Source organism: Megascapheus bottae, chromosome 1 (assembly GCF_031878675.1).
Source record: "Megascapheus bottae isolate mThoBot1 chromosome 1, mThoBot2.hap1, whole genome shotgun sequence".
Classification (NCBI taxonomy): domain Eukaryota; kingdom Metazoa; phylum Chordata; class Mammalia; order Rodentia; family Geomyidae; genus Megascapheus; species Megascapheus bottae.
Window position 1 is genome coordinate 104,011,963 of NC_143509.1, and position 14,426 is coordinate 104,026,388.

Here is a 14,426-nt window from a genome sequence, read left to right on the forward strand (position 1 = left end):
TTACACTTCAGCTGGTAGATCTTGACTGTAATGCTAAGGTGGAAGGATGGGGGTGTGTGAGGCCAACCTGTGCTACGGGGAGACCCTATCTTCCCCCAAAAGTTAGGACAAGATATCTGTTGGACTGCACACTCCCCAAAGTATTTCATACAGAAAAAAAGAGGAAAGAGAAGGAGGTGAAGCTGAGAGATATTTCTCACGTGGAGCGCCGTTCACCAGTGTGCCTCTCCAAGCGGCAGAACACACACAGCTGAGAGTGGAATGTTCCCATGGTGTACAGTCAGTAGAACACAGCCTGCGAGCTGTGCCTGGACTCTGCTCCTTGTCAGATAGGAATTTAAATTCCACCCAGAACCTTCCTGCCAGATAAGGAGCCAGTGTGGGCTGTGAGTGAGTCCAGCTGCAGGCCAGGCATGCTGAGCTCTGGAGTTCAGTCTGGGGTCCTGATCCTTGCCCAGTGAGCACCGCTTGGTCTGTAGATCTCAGGGTAGTAGTCACAAACGGAGGTCGAACGGAGTACCCTACACATGAACGACAGTGTGTCAGCAAATGCTTGTGTGCATGTCATTTTCTTTACTGTGCAGTGGTAGAAATCGGGAGAAAATCACCTGCGGCTATGTGCACATATTTTCCTTCAACAAGCACAGGCCATGCCCATTGCCCAGTGCTGCTGGGATAAGCTTATATAGTACCCTGCTCCAAGCAGAGACAGAAGACGCCAGGAGCCAGTGTGTGGTGTGCAGGGGCGAGGATCAGAGATGTGGAGGGAGGCCTGGATGCCTAGTGGGAAGCCGTAGCCAGAAGGAGGTGGAGGTGAATGGAAGGAAGCACAGAGAAACACTGCAGTCCAGGAAGAGGCTGCCTGGGTTCCGCGTGTGAGGAAGAAGGACCTTAGGTGCGGGGCTGAGGGAGGGTGGGCAGAGGCTAGGCTGACGAGGCAAGCAAGATGGTCATGTGTGGAGCCCTGTGCTGCCGATAGCTCTGACATCATCCTGGCCTTTTCCTACTTTGTGGCCCCCGTCCCTCTGCATGTGTGATGCAGACATGGTGCCATACGCGCTGTTTGCTCCTCTGCGGCCGTGTGTGGCTCTGTGAGCTGACGGGTGTCCTTGGGGTGAACAGGAGGAGCTCGCCTTTGTCTTTGAGATGCTGCAGCAGTTTGAAGATGCCCTGGTGCAGTACGATGAGCTGGATGCCCTGTTCTCCCAGTACGTCGTCAACTTCGGGGCTGGGGGTGAGTAGACGTTTCAGGGCAATGCCTTTTTCTGGTGTTGGGGCAAGGATGTCGTTAAGGATGGATGCACGAGATTCCTACAGGAAAAGAAGTGAGAATTCAGAATTAACCATGGTCAGTGACTACAGTGGCTCAAGCCTGTAATCCTAGCTGCTTGGGAGATAGAGATTGGGGAATTGTGACTCAAGGCCAGCCCAGGTATAAAGTCTGTGAGATTCCATCTCAGTCAATGGCTGGGTGTGGTGTCGGCTACCTGTCAACCTAGCTGTAGGGGAAGTTCAATGGCTAGGCCCAGTGGTACACTGTTGTCATCCCCAGCAACGCGCAGAAAAAACACCAATAGGAGAATTGAAGTCTAGGCTAGCTGAGCATAAAATGAGACCCTGTCTTATAAATAACCAATGTACAAGGGACTTTGGGGCATGGCTCAAGGGGTAGAGCACCTGTCTTGCAAACCATGAGGCCCTGACCCTGAATTCAGTTTCTCTCTCTCTCTCTCTCTCTCTCTCTCTCTCTCTCTCTCTCTCTCTCCCTCTCCCTCTCCCTCTCCCTCTCCCTCTCCCTCTCCCTCTCCCTCTCTCTCTCCCCCCTCTCCCCCTCTCCCTCTCTCCCTCTCTCCCTCTCTCCCTCCTCTCCCCCTCTCCCCCTCTCCCCCTCCCATACTTTCCCCCTCTCTCCCCTCCCCCCTTTCTCTCCCTCTCTCCCTCCCATACCTTACTCCTCTCCCTCCCTCCCTCCCTCCCTCCCTCCCTCCCTCCTTCTCTCCCTCCCTCCCTCCCTCTTCCCCCCTCACTCTCTTTGCCAGTCCTGGGGCTTGAACTCAGTGCCTGTGCACTACCCTTAGACACTTTTTGCTCAAGGCTAATGCTCTGCCACCTGAGCCACAGCACCACTACCAGTGTTTTCTGTGTATGTGGTACTGAGGACTCGAACCCAGGGCTTCATGTATGCCAGGCAAGCACTCTACCACAAGGCTATGTTCCCGGCCGAGTTCAGTTCTTAGTACCACCAAAAGATTTAAAATAAAGAATACGTTACTATCAAATTAAGAATCTCAAACTGGAGACAGAAGCTCAAGTAGTAGAGTGCCAACTGTGAGTGAAAAGCTAAGTTGAGCGCTCAAGCCCTGAGTTCCTGTCTCAGTACACACACACACACACACACACTCTCTCTCTCTCTCTCTCTCTCTCTCTCTCTCTCTCTCTCTCTCTCTCTCTCTCTCTCTCTCAGCGTACAAGAATCTCAGATTGTAGAAGCCCTTACAGATTTGCCTTACGAGCATGCTACTCATGCTTCTGATTTGTGTCTCCTGGCTGTCTCTCACCTCTGTGGCTCTTGAGATCTCATTCCCATGGATTTATCATGCTGTTATAATGGTGCTCATTCATCCCTATGCCTTTTTTTTTTTAAATGCTGGTTCCAGGGCTTGAACTCAGGGCCTGGGTGTTGCCCTGAGATTTTTCACTCTACTCTACCACTCTACCACTTAAGCCACAGCTCCACTTCTGGCTTTTTGATGTTTAATTGAAGGTAAGAGTCTCATGGAGTTTCTTGTCCAGGCTGATTTTCAACCATGATCCTCAGGTCTTGGCCTCCTGAGTAGTTACAATTACAGGTGTGAACCGCCGGCACCCAGCATCTTTTTTAAAAACCTTTAAACAGTTATCTTAATTTCTTCTCCTAAAATTACAGAGCCAGAAAGTGAACCATGTAGAGAGAAAACAGTGAAGAATCATCCTCACTGTTTGCACAGATGTCTGCTTCATCTTACCCAGGCATCGCTGGTCAGCTGCTTTTCTTAGTGTCAGCCCTCTTGGTGAGATGTTTTTGCTATAGCTTCTGAGTTTTTTTCAGCTGTGTACCAGTGTTGGGCGTAGGACTTGTTTTCCACTTCTGGCTTTCACACAGTAAGGAGCTGAGAACCTGCCAGTGGACAGGGTGCTGGAACAGTCCACTCACCTGAGAGGCCACCAAGCATTACTACCCTACATGCCTGACTGCCACGTCCAGTTTTCTGGTGGTTAATTGAGATAAGAGTCTCATGGGGATTTTTCTGCCCCAGCTGGCTTCAAACCACAATCCTCAGATCTCTCTCCTGAGAGAGTTAGGATTTCAGGAGTGAGCCCTTGCGCCTGGGTTTCAGTTACTTGAAGGGCTGGCCTTTACACTCAGGCTGGCCTGAACTGTGATCCTTCCATCTTGCACTTCTTGTGTAGCTGAGATGACAGCTGTGTGCCATCATACCCAGGTGGTACTGGTTGAAATGCTGTCTCATGGATGTTTTGCCTGAGCTAGCCTTAAATTGTGGTCTTTCCAGGCTCCTCTAGAGTAACTGGGGCTCTATTAGCTACCCTTCTGGTGGATCACTCCCTCTTCTGGATATTCAAGTCTGGATATTTTACTCTGCTATGATACAGATATAGATGTATAACTAAAGCAAATTACTAATTAAAAATTAGAAAAGGCAGCAACACTTCTCTATATTTCTTTCTTTTTTTGTGCTGGTTTGGGGGTTTGAACTCAGGACCTGGGCACTGTCCTTGAGCTTTCTCAAAGCTATCATTCTGCCACTTGAGCCACAGCACCACTTCAGGCTTTTTCTGTGTAGGTGGAACCTAGGGCTTCCTGCATGCTAGGCGAGCACTCTCCCTCTAGGCCATGTTCCTGGCATCCCTCTGCGTTTTTGCTCAGGGCTAGTGCTCTACCACTTGGGCCAGAACTCTACTTGGGGGTAGAGATGGTTAATTGGAAATAAGAGTCTCCCAGACTTTCTTTCCAGGGCTGGCTTTGAACCATGGTTTTTAGGTCTCAGCCATTTGAATAGCTAGAATTATAGGCATGGGTCAGCAGTGCCTAGCTTGCATTCATTTCTTTTATGCTATGTATCTTTGTTATACACATATATCTTGTGTTTTATATTATTTGGTTTCTCTCAGCTTAAAAATAAATGTGGGGTGGGCCAGGAGTTTGGCCTAGTAGTAGAGTGCTTGCACAAAGACCCAGGTACGATTCCTCGGTACCACATACATAGAACAAAGCTGGAAATGGTGCTGTGGCTCAAGCGCTAGCCTTGAGAAAGCCCAAGGACAGCACTCGGGCCTTAAATTCAAGCCCTAGGACTAGTATAAACAAACACAAATAAATAAAAATGTGGGGTGCTTTATTTATTTATTTTATTTTATTTTTTTGCCAGTCCTGGGACTTGAATTCAGGACCTGGGCACTGTCCCTGAGCTTCTTTTGCCCAAGACTAGTACTCTACTACTTGAGCTACAGCACCACTTCTGGCTTTTTCTGTGTATATGGTACTGAGGAATAGAACCCAGGGCTTCAGGCATGTGGACAAGCACTCTACCACGAGGCCACGCTCCCGGCCCCAGTGTGGAGACATTTAAAGTCCATAAGATAGGCCAAACAGTTTTGCAGATGAATGCTGTCTTTGCTTTGACTTTGCACCTGTCCAGGGCCTTGCCATGTGCTGTGTCCTTCATGGTACGGGAGCGACAGAGAGCATACAGCTCAGTGTCCAGGAGTACTAGCTGCAGTAGTAGAGGCTGTACCGGGGGACATTTAGGCATGGCTAAGGAGTCCTCAGGTCCACAACCCATTTGTCTTGGGTCTTCTGTCCTGGCTCAGCACCTTCTGGGCCTAGTAAGTAGGTTGAGTTGCTGCCTGGGTCAAGACCCTAGGCCTGCCATCAGTGCCAGGACTCACAGGGAGCACCCATGCTGTCTCACTGGTGGAGGGGGTGGGTAGGAAGGGACAGGGTGCCTGTGAGGTCCTGGTTGTAAAGCTGCCCACTCCTCCCCGGCTTCTCTGTGCCCCGTGAGCCGCCCTCAACCAGCACTTTCACAATCTTGTTTGTCTAGATGGTGCCAACTGGCTGACTTTTTTCTGCCAGCCAGTGAAGAGCTGGAACGGCCTTGTCCTTCGTAAGCCGATTGACATGGAGAAGCGGGAGCTAATCCAGAAGCAGGAGGCCACCCTGCTGGACTTGCGCAGCTACCTGTTCTCGCGCCAGTGCACCCTGCTCCTTTTCCTGCAGCGGCCCTGGGAGGTGGCGCAGCGTGCCCTGGAGCTGCTGCACAGCTGTGTGCAGGAGCTGAGTCTCCTGGAGGTGAGTGCTGCCCCCACCTCCCCAGCCTTGCCACACCAGGCAGGGGAGAGCCTGTCTGCCCAGGTCCTGAGCTTGCATCTGCCCAAAGGTGCGTTCTGATCTGCTTGTGGTGAAGGTCACACTGGCCCCAAGCAAAGCAAGCCCCTTGGTTTCAAGGTCACTGAGAACCACACTGTGGGAGTGGCCTTTGCTGGTTGTGCCATGTACCTAGGCGTCCTGCAGAGATGAAGCTTTGCTTTGTTCTCAGACACCTGCCATACAGGTGGCTGTGTGATAAACGCACGGCAAATTGTGCTCTGTTGCTATGTGGCACGGAGCCTAGTGGAAGATTGGAGGTGGGTTTGTGTAAGAGAAACCAGTGAATGACAGAGGCTTTCACTTGTCTATCAGCAGTGGGGGCAAATCACATTCACTGAGGACCCCGAGCGCCTTTACCCCTGTACTATCACGCACATTTTAATGAGGTGAGGGTTTGGAGACCTGGGGATGTGGTCATGTACAGAACACTGCTCCCGGCTCAGCGTGCTCCTCCTGCCCAGGCTTCCAGCTGGCACCGCCTCAGGTGGATCAGGTGGCACACTTATGGCCTCAGTAGAAGATGCTGGTGACCAGTTTGGGGTAGGTGAGCCTGGTAGAGGCTGCAGACTCTGGTCCAGCTGGGTGCTAGGTCCAGCGCACTCACACGCTCTGGGACCTAAAACTCGGGACATTCGTAGCACTGTGGTGGCTGGGCCACAGAGCAGTGAAGAGCTTCAGACCCAGCAGGGCCCAGGCTGCAGAGCCAGCTGGCTGGGGAGGGCCATGGGTCCCTGGCAGCTCTGCAAGGAAGGGGTCAGGTGCCTGCAGTCCCTTTCGCTTGTCCCTGCGGCCCTCCAGGCTCTCTGGAAACTTGTCATCAGTGAGCCCGTCTAGTTGAGGACGTGTCGCCTTTACAGCCTCCTCATGACCCACTGCCGACTCCCTGTCCTCCAGCACATGTCCCTCATCACCCCACCAGGGCCCCAGGGCCCCTGGCGTACCTGGGATCGGCTCCAGGCCAGGCACATTTCCTCTCTAGCACTGGCCTAGCCTTCAGTAGGTTCTTCTGAGGGAGCTGGGTTTGGTAAGATGAGCACAGGGGCTGGGGGAGGCGGCACCCTCCTGTCAGTTCACTCCCATCTGCTGCGGGTACCCACGGGGGGATCACTCTTCACACATCCTTGGGTTGTCGGGGTGATGAGGACCCCGTATATGGTGACGGCAGTGTATTAGTATGGCACCTAGTGTCTGTCTCTTTGTGATGTTAGGTTTGACATAAGCACCTTTAAGAATGTCTTCCGGGGCATGCAGGTGGCATGCCTGGGAGTCCTGGGGACTTAGGTGACGCTGGGTGAGCTCTTTGTGTTGGTCAGCCAGCGCATGGACTCAGGGCCGGTGATTGTTTGGTAAAATTGTCTGCCACTTGAACCATACACCGAGCCCTGAGGGATTTGTTGTTGTTGTTGGTTGTGGTGCATGGACCCAGGACCTGGGTACTGTCCCCAAGTCTCTGTGCTCAAGGCTAGTGCTCTACCACTTCAGCCACAGCATCACTTCTAGCTTTTTCTGTGATTTATTGGAGATAAAGAGTCTCACAGACTTTTTGTCCAGGCTGGCTTTGAACCGTGATCCTCAGATCTCAGCCTCCTGAGTAGCTAGGATTACAGGCGTGAGCCACCATGCCCAGCAAATTATATCTTAAGTGTATTTTATAGTTGGAATTAACTTGAAATTTCCTTTCTAAAACTTTTCTACATTGCTATGAAAAGATTTAGAATCCAGAAATTCAATTATTTTTCTGTGCATTTCAATTATTTTTCTCTTATTCTCAAAAAACAGATGGTAGTTGGGCATTAGTAATGTTAGCTATTAAGGGGCCTGAAATCTGGAGGATTGTGGTTCTAAGCTAGCCTAGGCAAAAAAAAGTCTGTAAGACTCCATCTCCAAAGTAACCAGCAAAAAGCTAAACTGGAGGAGCTGGGAGTTTGGCCTAGTGGTAGAGTGCTTGCCTAGCATGCTCCGAGACCTGGGTTCTGAAATGCCTTGGTACCACATACATAGAAAAAAATCTACAAGTGGTGCTGTGGCTCAGGTGGTAGAGCACTGGCCTTGAGAAAGCCCAAAGACAGTGCTCAGGCCCTGAGTTCAAGACCTAGGACTGCCCTCCCCCCCAAAAAATGCTAGACTAGCAGTGTGGCTTAAGTGGTAGGGTGCCAGCCAAACAAGACAGACAAGTGTAAGGCCATGAGTTCAAGCTCAGATGCTGGCTAAAATAAAAGAGCAAAAGACTGGCTCGCTGTGTCTGGGTCAGAGAGCAGCAGTGTGTGACTCCCTGATGGGAAGGCTTGCTCAAAACACGTCGTGCAGTCTGTGTGCGTGTGTCCCTGTGTCCCCTGGTGTCAGGAATAGAATCCAGACTCCACATGTGCGCAGTATGTGTGCTGCCACAGTGCCACGGGGCCACATCCCGCCCTGTGGGTTCTTCTTCCTATGAATGCCCTCTCCTGTTGAATCTTGTTTTGAGCACTCGGGTGTTCAGAGGCCCTGAGCAGAGCAGTACGATCCTTGCATGGTGGGTGTCTTTGCATGGAGATTTGTCCAAGCAGAGTTGCCAGGTTCAAGCTCATAGAGCTTTTCAAGAGTTTGGATTAAGGGTCTTCCTCTTGAGTCACTGTAGCAGTCCTGTCTTTCTGGGCCTCTGAAATGTTGCCAGGTGGCATGCATGAAGTCTCTGGGGGCTTTCACGACGCAAGTCATCCTCTCACCTTTCACATCACCTGCCATGCAGGGTCCTCATTGTGTGATTATCTCCTGGGCTGTTTTTTTCAAAGGATTTAGGAAGTTTATTTCATCTTTCAAAAATCAGGTTACAATCAGCTTTATTGGGGGCATTTAACGATACTCTGGCTCTTTCTGGCCGGCTCCAGATCCTTTGCTCTTGTCTTTCGGATGTCTCTGGGGAGACCACCGGAATCAGTTTCCAAACCATGACACAGCTTTCTGTGCATCCACTTAGCATTCCCCAAGGGCCAGCCCTTAGTAATGCTGACCAGAACATTCCCCCAAACCCTCACGCCATGGACTTGGTGCCACCAGAGAAAAGCTGGTGTTGGCAGTTCCTGGAAGCGATATATTTATCTCCAGCTGTAGCAGCTTTCATCCTGTGTCCAGTTTCTGTTTTCTGTGTACTTCCCTCTTCCCCCAACACCCCCGGTGGTGCTGTGAACAAATCCTGAAATCCTATTGACTTAGATAGGATATGTAGTCTATACCTAGGCCACTCTTCTCCCTGCCTTGATGCCTCTGAAGATTCAGTGTTTACTTTGCTGTGCTGCTCATAATCTGTCTTAAAAGTGCAACTACACTGGCTAGGAGTTTGGCCTAGTGGTAGAGTGTTTGCCTATCATGCAGGAAGACCTGGGTTTGATTCCTTGGTACCACATACATAGAAAAGCTGGAAGTGGTACTGAGGCTCATGTGGTAGAGCTCTAACCTTGAGAAAACCCAAGGACAGTGCTCAAGCCCAGGACCAGCAAAAAAAAAAAAAAAAAGTGCAACTACATAGTCATATGAAGTCTCAGTGTCTCCTCCTCCCTCCAAACCCAGAGGCAACCAGTGCTCACACAGCCAAGTGATGATAGTTGGCCCTTTGATGGACCGCTAAGTAGGGTTTTAAAATTAACTGCACGTTGGATTTCTTGTTTTTGAAAATTACTTTATTATTGCTAGGTGTAGTGGCTTGCATCTGTAATCCTAGCTACTCAGGAGAATGAGATCTGAGGATCGAGGTTCAAAGCCAGCCGGGGCACATAAGGACCTGAGATTCTTATCTCCAAATAACCTCTAGAAAACAGGAAGTAGGGCTTGGCTTAAGGGTAGGGCGGTAGCCTTGAGCTGAAGAGCTCAGGGACAGTGCCAGGCCCCACAAAAAAAAAAAAAAAAAAAAAAAAAAAAAAAGTGAGGACAGAATGATCAAAAACTAAAAAAACGAAAAATCTTTTGTTTCCATGTCTTGGGGTTTGTTTGAAAGTTGAGTTTCAGCTGAGTTATTCAGTCATTAGCATCGGGGGACTTGTCGTTGTGTGGACCGGGGGTGGCTGCTCTTCCCTGTAGGGTTTGGGCTGTGGCCCCCCCACTGGCTGTCTGCGGGAGGGCTGGCAGCCACTGGGCACTGTGCTGGGGTGGGGGTGTGCTCCTCTGCCTCTTCATGTGCCCCACTCTGTGCTTCTACAGGTCTCCGTCCCGCCTGGCGCTCTGGACTGCTGGGTCTTCCTGAGCTGTTTGGAGGTGTTGCAGAGGATAGAAGGTTGCTGTGACCGGGCGCAGATAGACTCCAATATTGCTCACATGGTGGGACTGTGGAGCTATGCCACGGAAAAGGTACCCCCTGTGTGGTGTGCAGTGCTTGCTCTGTGCCTGCTGTTGGGAGAAGGCTTGCTCGTTCCCGTGGCAACACGCATGACATGTGTCCATGTGTGTGGATGCAGCCACAGGGCCATGACTCCTTTCCACTTACCAGCAGGCGCTTGCTCTGCTGTGCTGAACACATGGCTGTGTATGGGAGGTTTGGCAGCACGCAGCATGGGGGGCTGGTGTGTCAAGCGGGCTGGGGCTGGGGCTTCTGAGCAGGTGGAACAGTAGCCTGCCTGGGAGCTTGGACTAAAGTTGGTGAATTTTAGAGGCAACATCCGAGCCACCCTGCACAGAGTAGAGCATGTTTGGAATGGTCCCATTAAAATGCTTAAGTAATAAAAGGCCTTTTATTTGTTTTTAAGGAGCTAGTCTTTTTAATTGAAAACGTTATTGTTATTTTGGAGGTTATGTGCAGAGGGATTACAGTTACATAATTCACATAAAGAATATGTTCCCTCCTTTCCTCCCTCCCTCTCTCTTTCTTTTTATTTTTCTTTCTTATATATTTATTTTGGTTGGTGCTGGGGATTGAATTTGGAGTCTGGACACCGTCTTAGCTCAAGGCTAGCATTCTACCACTTTAAGATGTTACTTCTGGTTTTCTGGCCCTTTATTGGAGATTAAAATCTCATGGACTTTTCCTGCCAGGGTTGGCTTTGAACTCTGTGGGTCCCAGATCTCAGCCTCTGTGTGTGTGTGTGTGTGTGTGTGTGTGTGTGCGCGCGTGTGTGTGTGTGTGTGTGCGCGTGTGTGTGTGTGTGCGCGCGCGCGCGCATGCATGTAGTGGGGGGGGGTGTCATGTGACTTGAACTCTGGGCCTGGGTGCTGTCCCTGAGCTCTTTGGCTCAAGGCTACCACCCTACCCCTGGAGCCACAGCCTCACTTCCAGTTTTCTGGCAGTTAACTGGAGATAAGACTCTCACAGACTTTAGTGCCCAGGCTGGCTTTGAACTGCAATCCCCAGATCTCAGCCTCCTCTAGGACTGTAGGCATGAGCCACAGCACCTGGCTAAGATTTGTATAATTTATTATGTCCCTGTTTATTTTATATTTAGCTCCCACATGTGAGAGAAAACCTGTGTCTTTTGTCTCTGAACATGGCTTACCTCACTTAACCTGATTTGTTCTGGGTTGTTCCATTTCTCAGCAAATGACATCATAATCTTTTCTAATGGCTGTGTAAACTTCCATTGTCTATAGGTACCACATTTTTTGGATCCATTCATCTATCGTAGGGCATCTGGGTTGTTTCCACAACTTGGCTATTGTGTAAAATTCATTTTCTTAAAAATTATTGGGATAGGAGCCGAGAGTTTGGCCTAGTGGTAGATTGTTTGCGTAGCATGTACGAAGGCCCAGGTTTGATTCTTCGGTACCAGATACATAGAAAAAAGCTGGAAGTGGTGCTGAGGCTCAAGTGGTAGAGCTCTAGCCTTGAGAAAGTCCAAGGACAGTGCTCAGGCCCTGAGCTCAAGCCCAGGATTGGCACCCCCACCAAAAAAAAATTGTTGGGATAATGTATAGAGGAGTTACAGTGACATTTGTCAGGTAGTAGGTGCATTACTTCTCACACGTTTTTGTCCCTGTTTCCCTCCCCCACCTCCTCCCAAAAAAATTCATTTTTATATCCAGATTTTAATCATTTGGATAGGAAAGCCAAGTTTCTTCTAGAATTTAACTGGGCTTGAAGTTTTTAAATTTGAATTCATGGATTCCGGCTGCTGACTTTTATGGCGAATGAATTGCAATTGTGGATTTATCTCAACAGCTGAAGTCCTTGGGCTACCTTTGTGGACTCGTGTCAGAAAAAGGACCCAACTCAGAGGATCTCAATAGAACAGTTGACCTTTTGGCGGGTTTGGGAGCGGAACGACCTGAAACAGGTACCACTGCTGCTAAGGCGTAATGAGGAGTGCTGCCTGCCCAGAGCCAGCTCAGTGTAGTCAGGGTGGAGAGCACACCCCCAGACTCAGATCCGAGTACTCACAATCCAGGCTCTAACCTCAGAGAGCTGAGAAAAGTGCCACGAGACAGGTTCAGACTCATCAACGGATTGCTTGGAAAGAACGGACATCACAGTGTAGGCTCTACTGGCAGGGCTGAGTTTGCCATTTCTGCAGGAGTCGGATGAGTGCATTGCCTGCAGTTGGAAGGCAGGCGTCGGGTGGCTACAACTACATGCTCTGGTTGAATAAGGACTCTTTGTTTTCTATTTAAGCCAACACAGCTCAAAGTCCTTACAAGAAACTTAAGGAAGCGCTGTCATCAGTGGAAGCGTTTGAAAAGCACTACTTGGTAAGTGCGGAAAGGTTACATCCATCCTCGGAGTGCCTCCGCCTCCACTGGCTTTGCTTTTCCGTGGGGCCTTTGGAGTTGAGATGAGCCTGGTGATTGCTCTGCTACCCTAGGGAGCTGTATTTTTGTTCATGGAGTGTTCAGTTATCCATAGTGCCATTGTGCTTGACTTGAAAAGGATTAAGTTAGTCTTCTGAAAGCAGTGTAGGTGAGGGGTTGAAAGGGTGGCAAAGGACTGTCAGCTCCATTTCTAGTCCTAGAAAGCATTTGAAACTACATTGTGATGTGTGTCTCTGCCATACAAACAGGAAGGGACAGCGCCAGTCAGTCATAGTACCACAGACAGAAGTCTGCACTGAATGAGCCCATGAGTATTTCTTTTATTATTGGGCTTAAAAAAAAAAAGTATACACACATACATAAAAGTTAGCCAACTTTCTATAATAAATATTACCTACTACTTAAAAAATTTAGTGTAAGCCAGCGTGGTGGCTCACACCTGTCATCCTACCTACTCAGGAGGCTGAGATCTGAGGATCAAGGTTCAAAGCCAGCCCGCCCCTGGGCACAAAAGGACCTGAGACACTTTTCTCCAATTAACCTCTAGAAAACGGAAATAGGTGCTTGGCTCAAGGGTAGGGTAGTAGCCTTGAGCTGAAGAGCTCAGGGACAGCACCCAGGCTGAGTTCAAGCCCCATGACCCACCACAAAAACAACAACAAAAAACTTAGTGTAAAAGTAGATACAATGTGAAAAATGTTACACTAGGACTAGGAATGTGGCTTAGTGGTGGAGTGCTTGCCTAGCACGCATGAAGCCCTGGGGTTTAATTCCTCAGTACTACATAAGCAGAAAAGGTTGAAAGTGATGCTGTGGCTCAAACACTAGCGTGGTAGCCTTGAGCCAAAGAAGCTGGGGGTGGGGCAAGCTTAGAGACAGTGCCCAGACCCGTGTTTAAGCCCCAGAATTGCCCCTCCCCCCCAAAGTATTACACGACTAACAATATCTTTTGCTTTTGATAAGCTGATTTAAGATCCATCTAGCATTAAGGATTCAGGTACCTAATTGTGCTTGTCTAAACCTTGTCCTCAGGACCTGTCCCAGGCCACCATGGAGATGTACACGAGCGTCGGGAGAGCCCGCTCCGCCAAGCTCGTCGGGAAGGACCTGGCGGAATTTTACATGTAACGCACCTCCAGCTTCTTCCTGAGCGTCAAGCACTTCACATGTAGAGGGCAACGCTTACATTTGGAGCTAATGTGAAGTCTACATGAATTTGTGGATTTGAAAATGTAGAGTCTGTTAAACGGTTTTGCTTTTTAGTACTAAAAATGAAGCAGCCTTTTACTTGTTCTCTTAGCGTAGCAGTGAGGGCCCTGCTACTTTGGAAGTGCTTTTGTTTAGTTGTTTGATTGTTGATAACACACACACACACACACACACACACACACACACTATTTCATCTGACTCGGTTTAAATAATTATGGGAAGTTGCTGAGACTCTGCCTCCGGGCTGATAGACTGAGTCTATCTCAGCAGAGTGGTTGGCCCTAGGCCAGTGGTATGAGTCACATACCTTCAGGCATGGGCGGAGGGACAGTCTCAAGGGATCACAGACCCTCCTCTCCAGCCTGGAGATGGTTCAGGCCCTGAAAAGAGAGAAATTATAAAGGGGAAGATCAATGCTCACATTTTCTCAAAATAATGTGTATTTGACATTTGGTCTTGCAATCGGTTCTTAGTAAACTTTCAATAGATGACATTAGAAAGAATAAACTGGGGCCGGGAGTTTGGACTAGTGGTAGAGTGCCTGCCTAGCATGCATGAAGACCCGGGTTCAATTCCTCGGTACCACATACATAGAAAAAAGCTGGAAGTGCTGCTGAGGCTCAAGTGGTAGAGCTCTAGCCTTGAGAAAGTCCAAGGATAGTGCTGAAGGCCTGAGCCCAAGCCCAGGACTGGCAAAAAAAAGAAGAAAGAAAGAAAGAATAAACTATTTGAACAAACTAGGTTCTTGGGCCTTGGGTCCAATGGCCTGAGTAAACTCCAGCAGTGAGGGCAGCTTGACCCCATCACACCATGGCTTCAGGGCTAGCAACTCTTTTTTTTTTTTTTGGGGGGGGGGTGGGTCATGGGGCTTGAACTCTGGGCCTGGGAGCTGTCCCTGAGCTCTTTAGCTCAAGGCTACTGCCCTACCCCAGCAGCCACAGCCCCACTTCCCATCTTTTAGTGATTAATTGTGGATAAGAGTCTTCGGTTCTTTAGTACCCAGGCCGGCTTTGAGTGTTATCCTTGGATCTCAGCCTCTTAAGTAGCTAGGATTACAGGCATGAGCCATCGCGCCCAGCCC

The 14,426-nt window shown here is 49.5% G+C and overlaps 1 protein-coding gene across 1 annotated transcript in view; it reads left to right on the forward strand.

Annotated features, from left to right (window-relative positions):
* Positions 1 to 14,426, forward strand: part of Trappc10 (trafficking protein particle complex subunit 10) — a 56,101-nt gene that overhangs the window by 25,402 nt on the left and 16,273 nt on the right. Inside the window, exons 6-11 of the mRNA XM_090349981.1 lie at positions 1,123 to 1,234; positions 5,103 to 5,350; positions 9,602 to 9,748; positions 11,550 to 11,664; positions 12,000 to 12,076; positions 13,169 to 13,260. Of these exons, the coding sequence (XP_090206107.1) occupies positions 1,123 to 1,234; positions 5,103 to 5,350; positions 9,602 to 9,748; positions 11,550 to 11,664; positions 12,000 to 12,076; positions 13,169 to 13,260 (791 nt within the window). The remainder of the gene's footprint in view (positions 1 to 1,122; positions 1,235 to 5,102; positions 5,351 to 9,601; positions 9,749 to 11,549; positions 11,665 to 11,999; positions 12,077 to 13,168; positions 13,261 to 14,426) is intronic.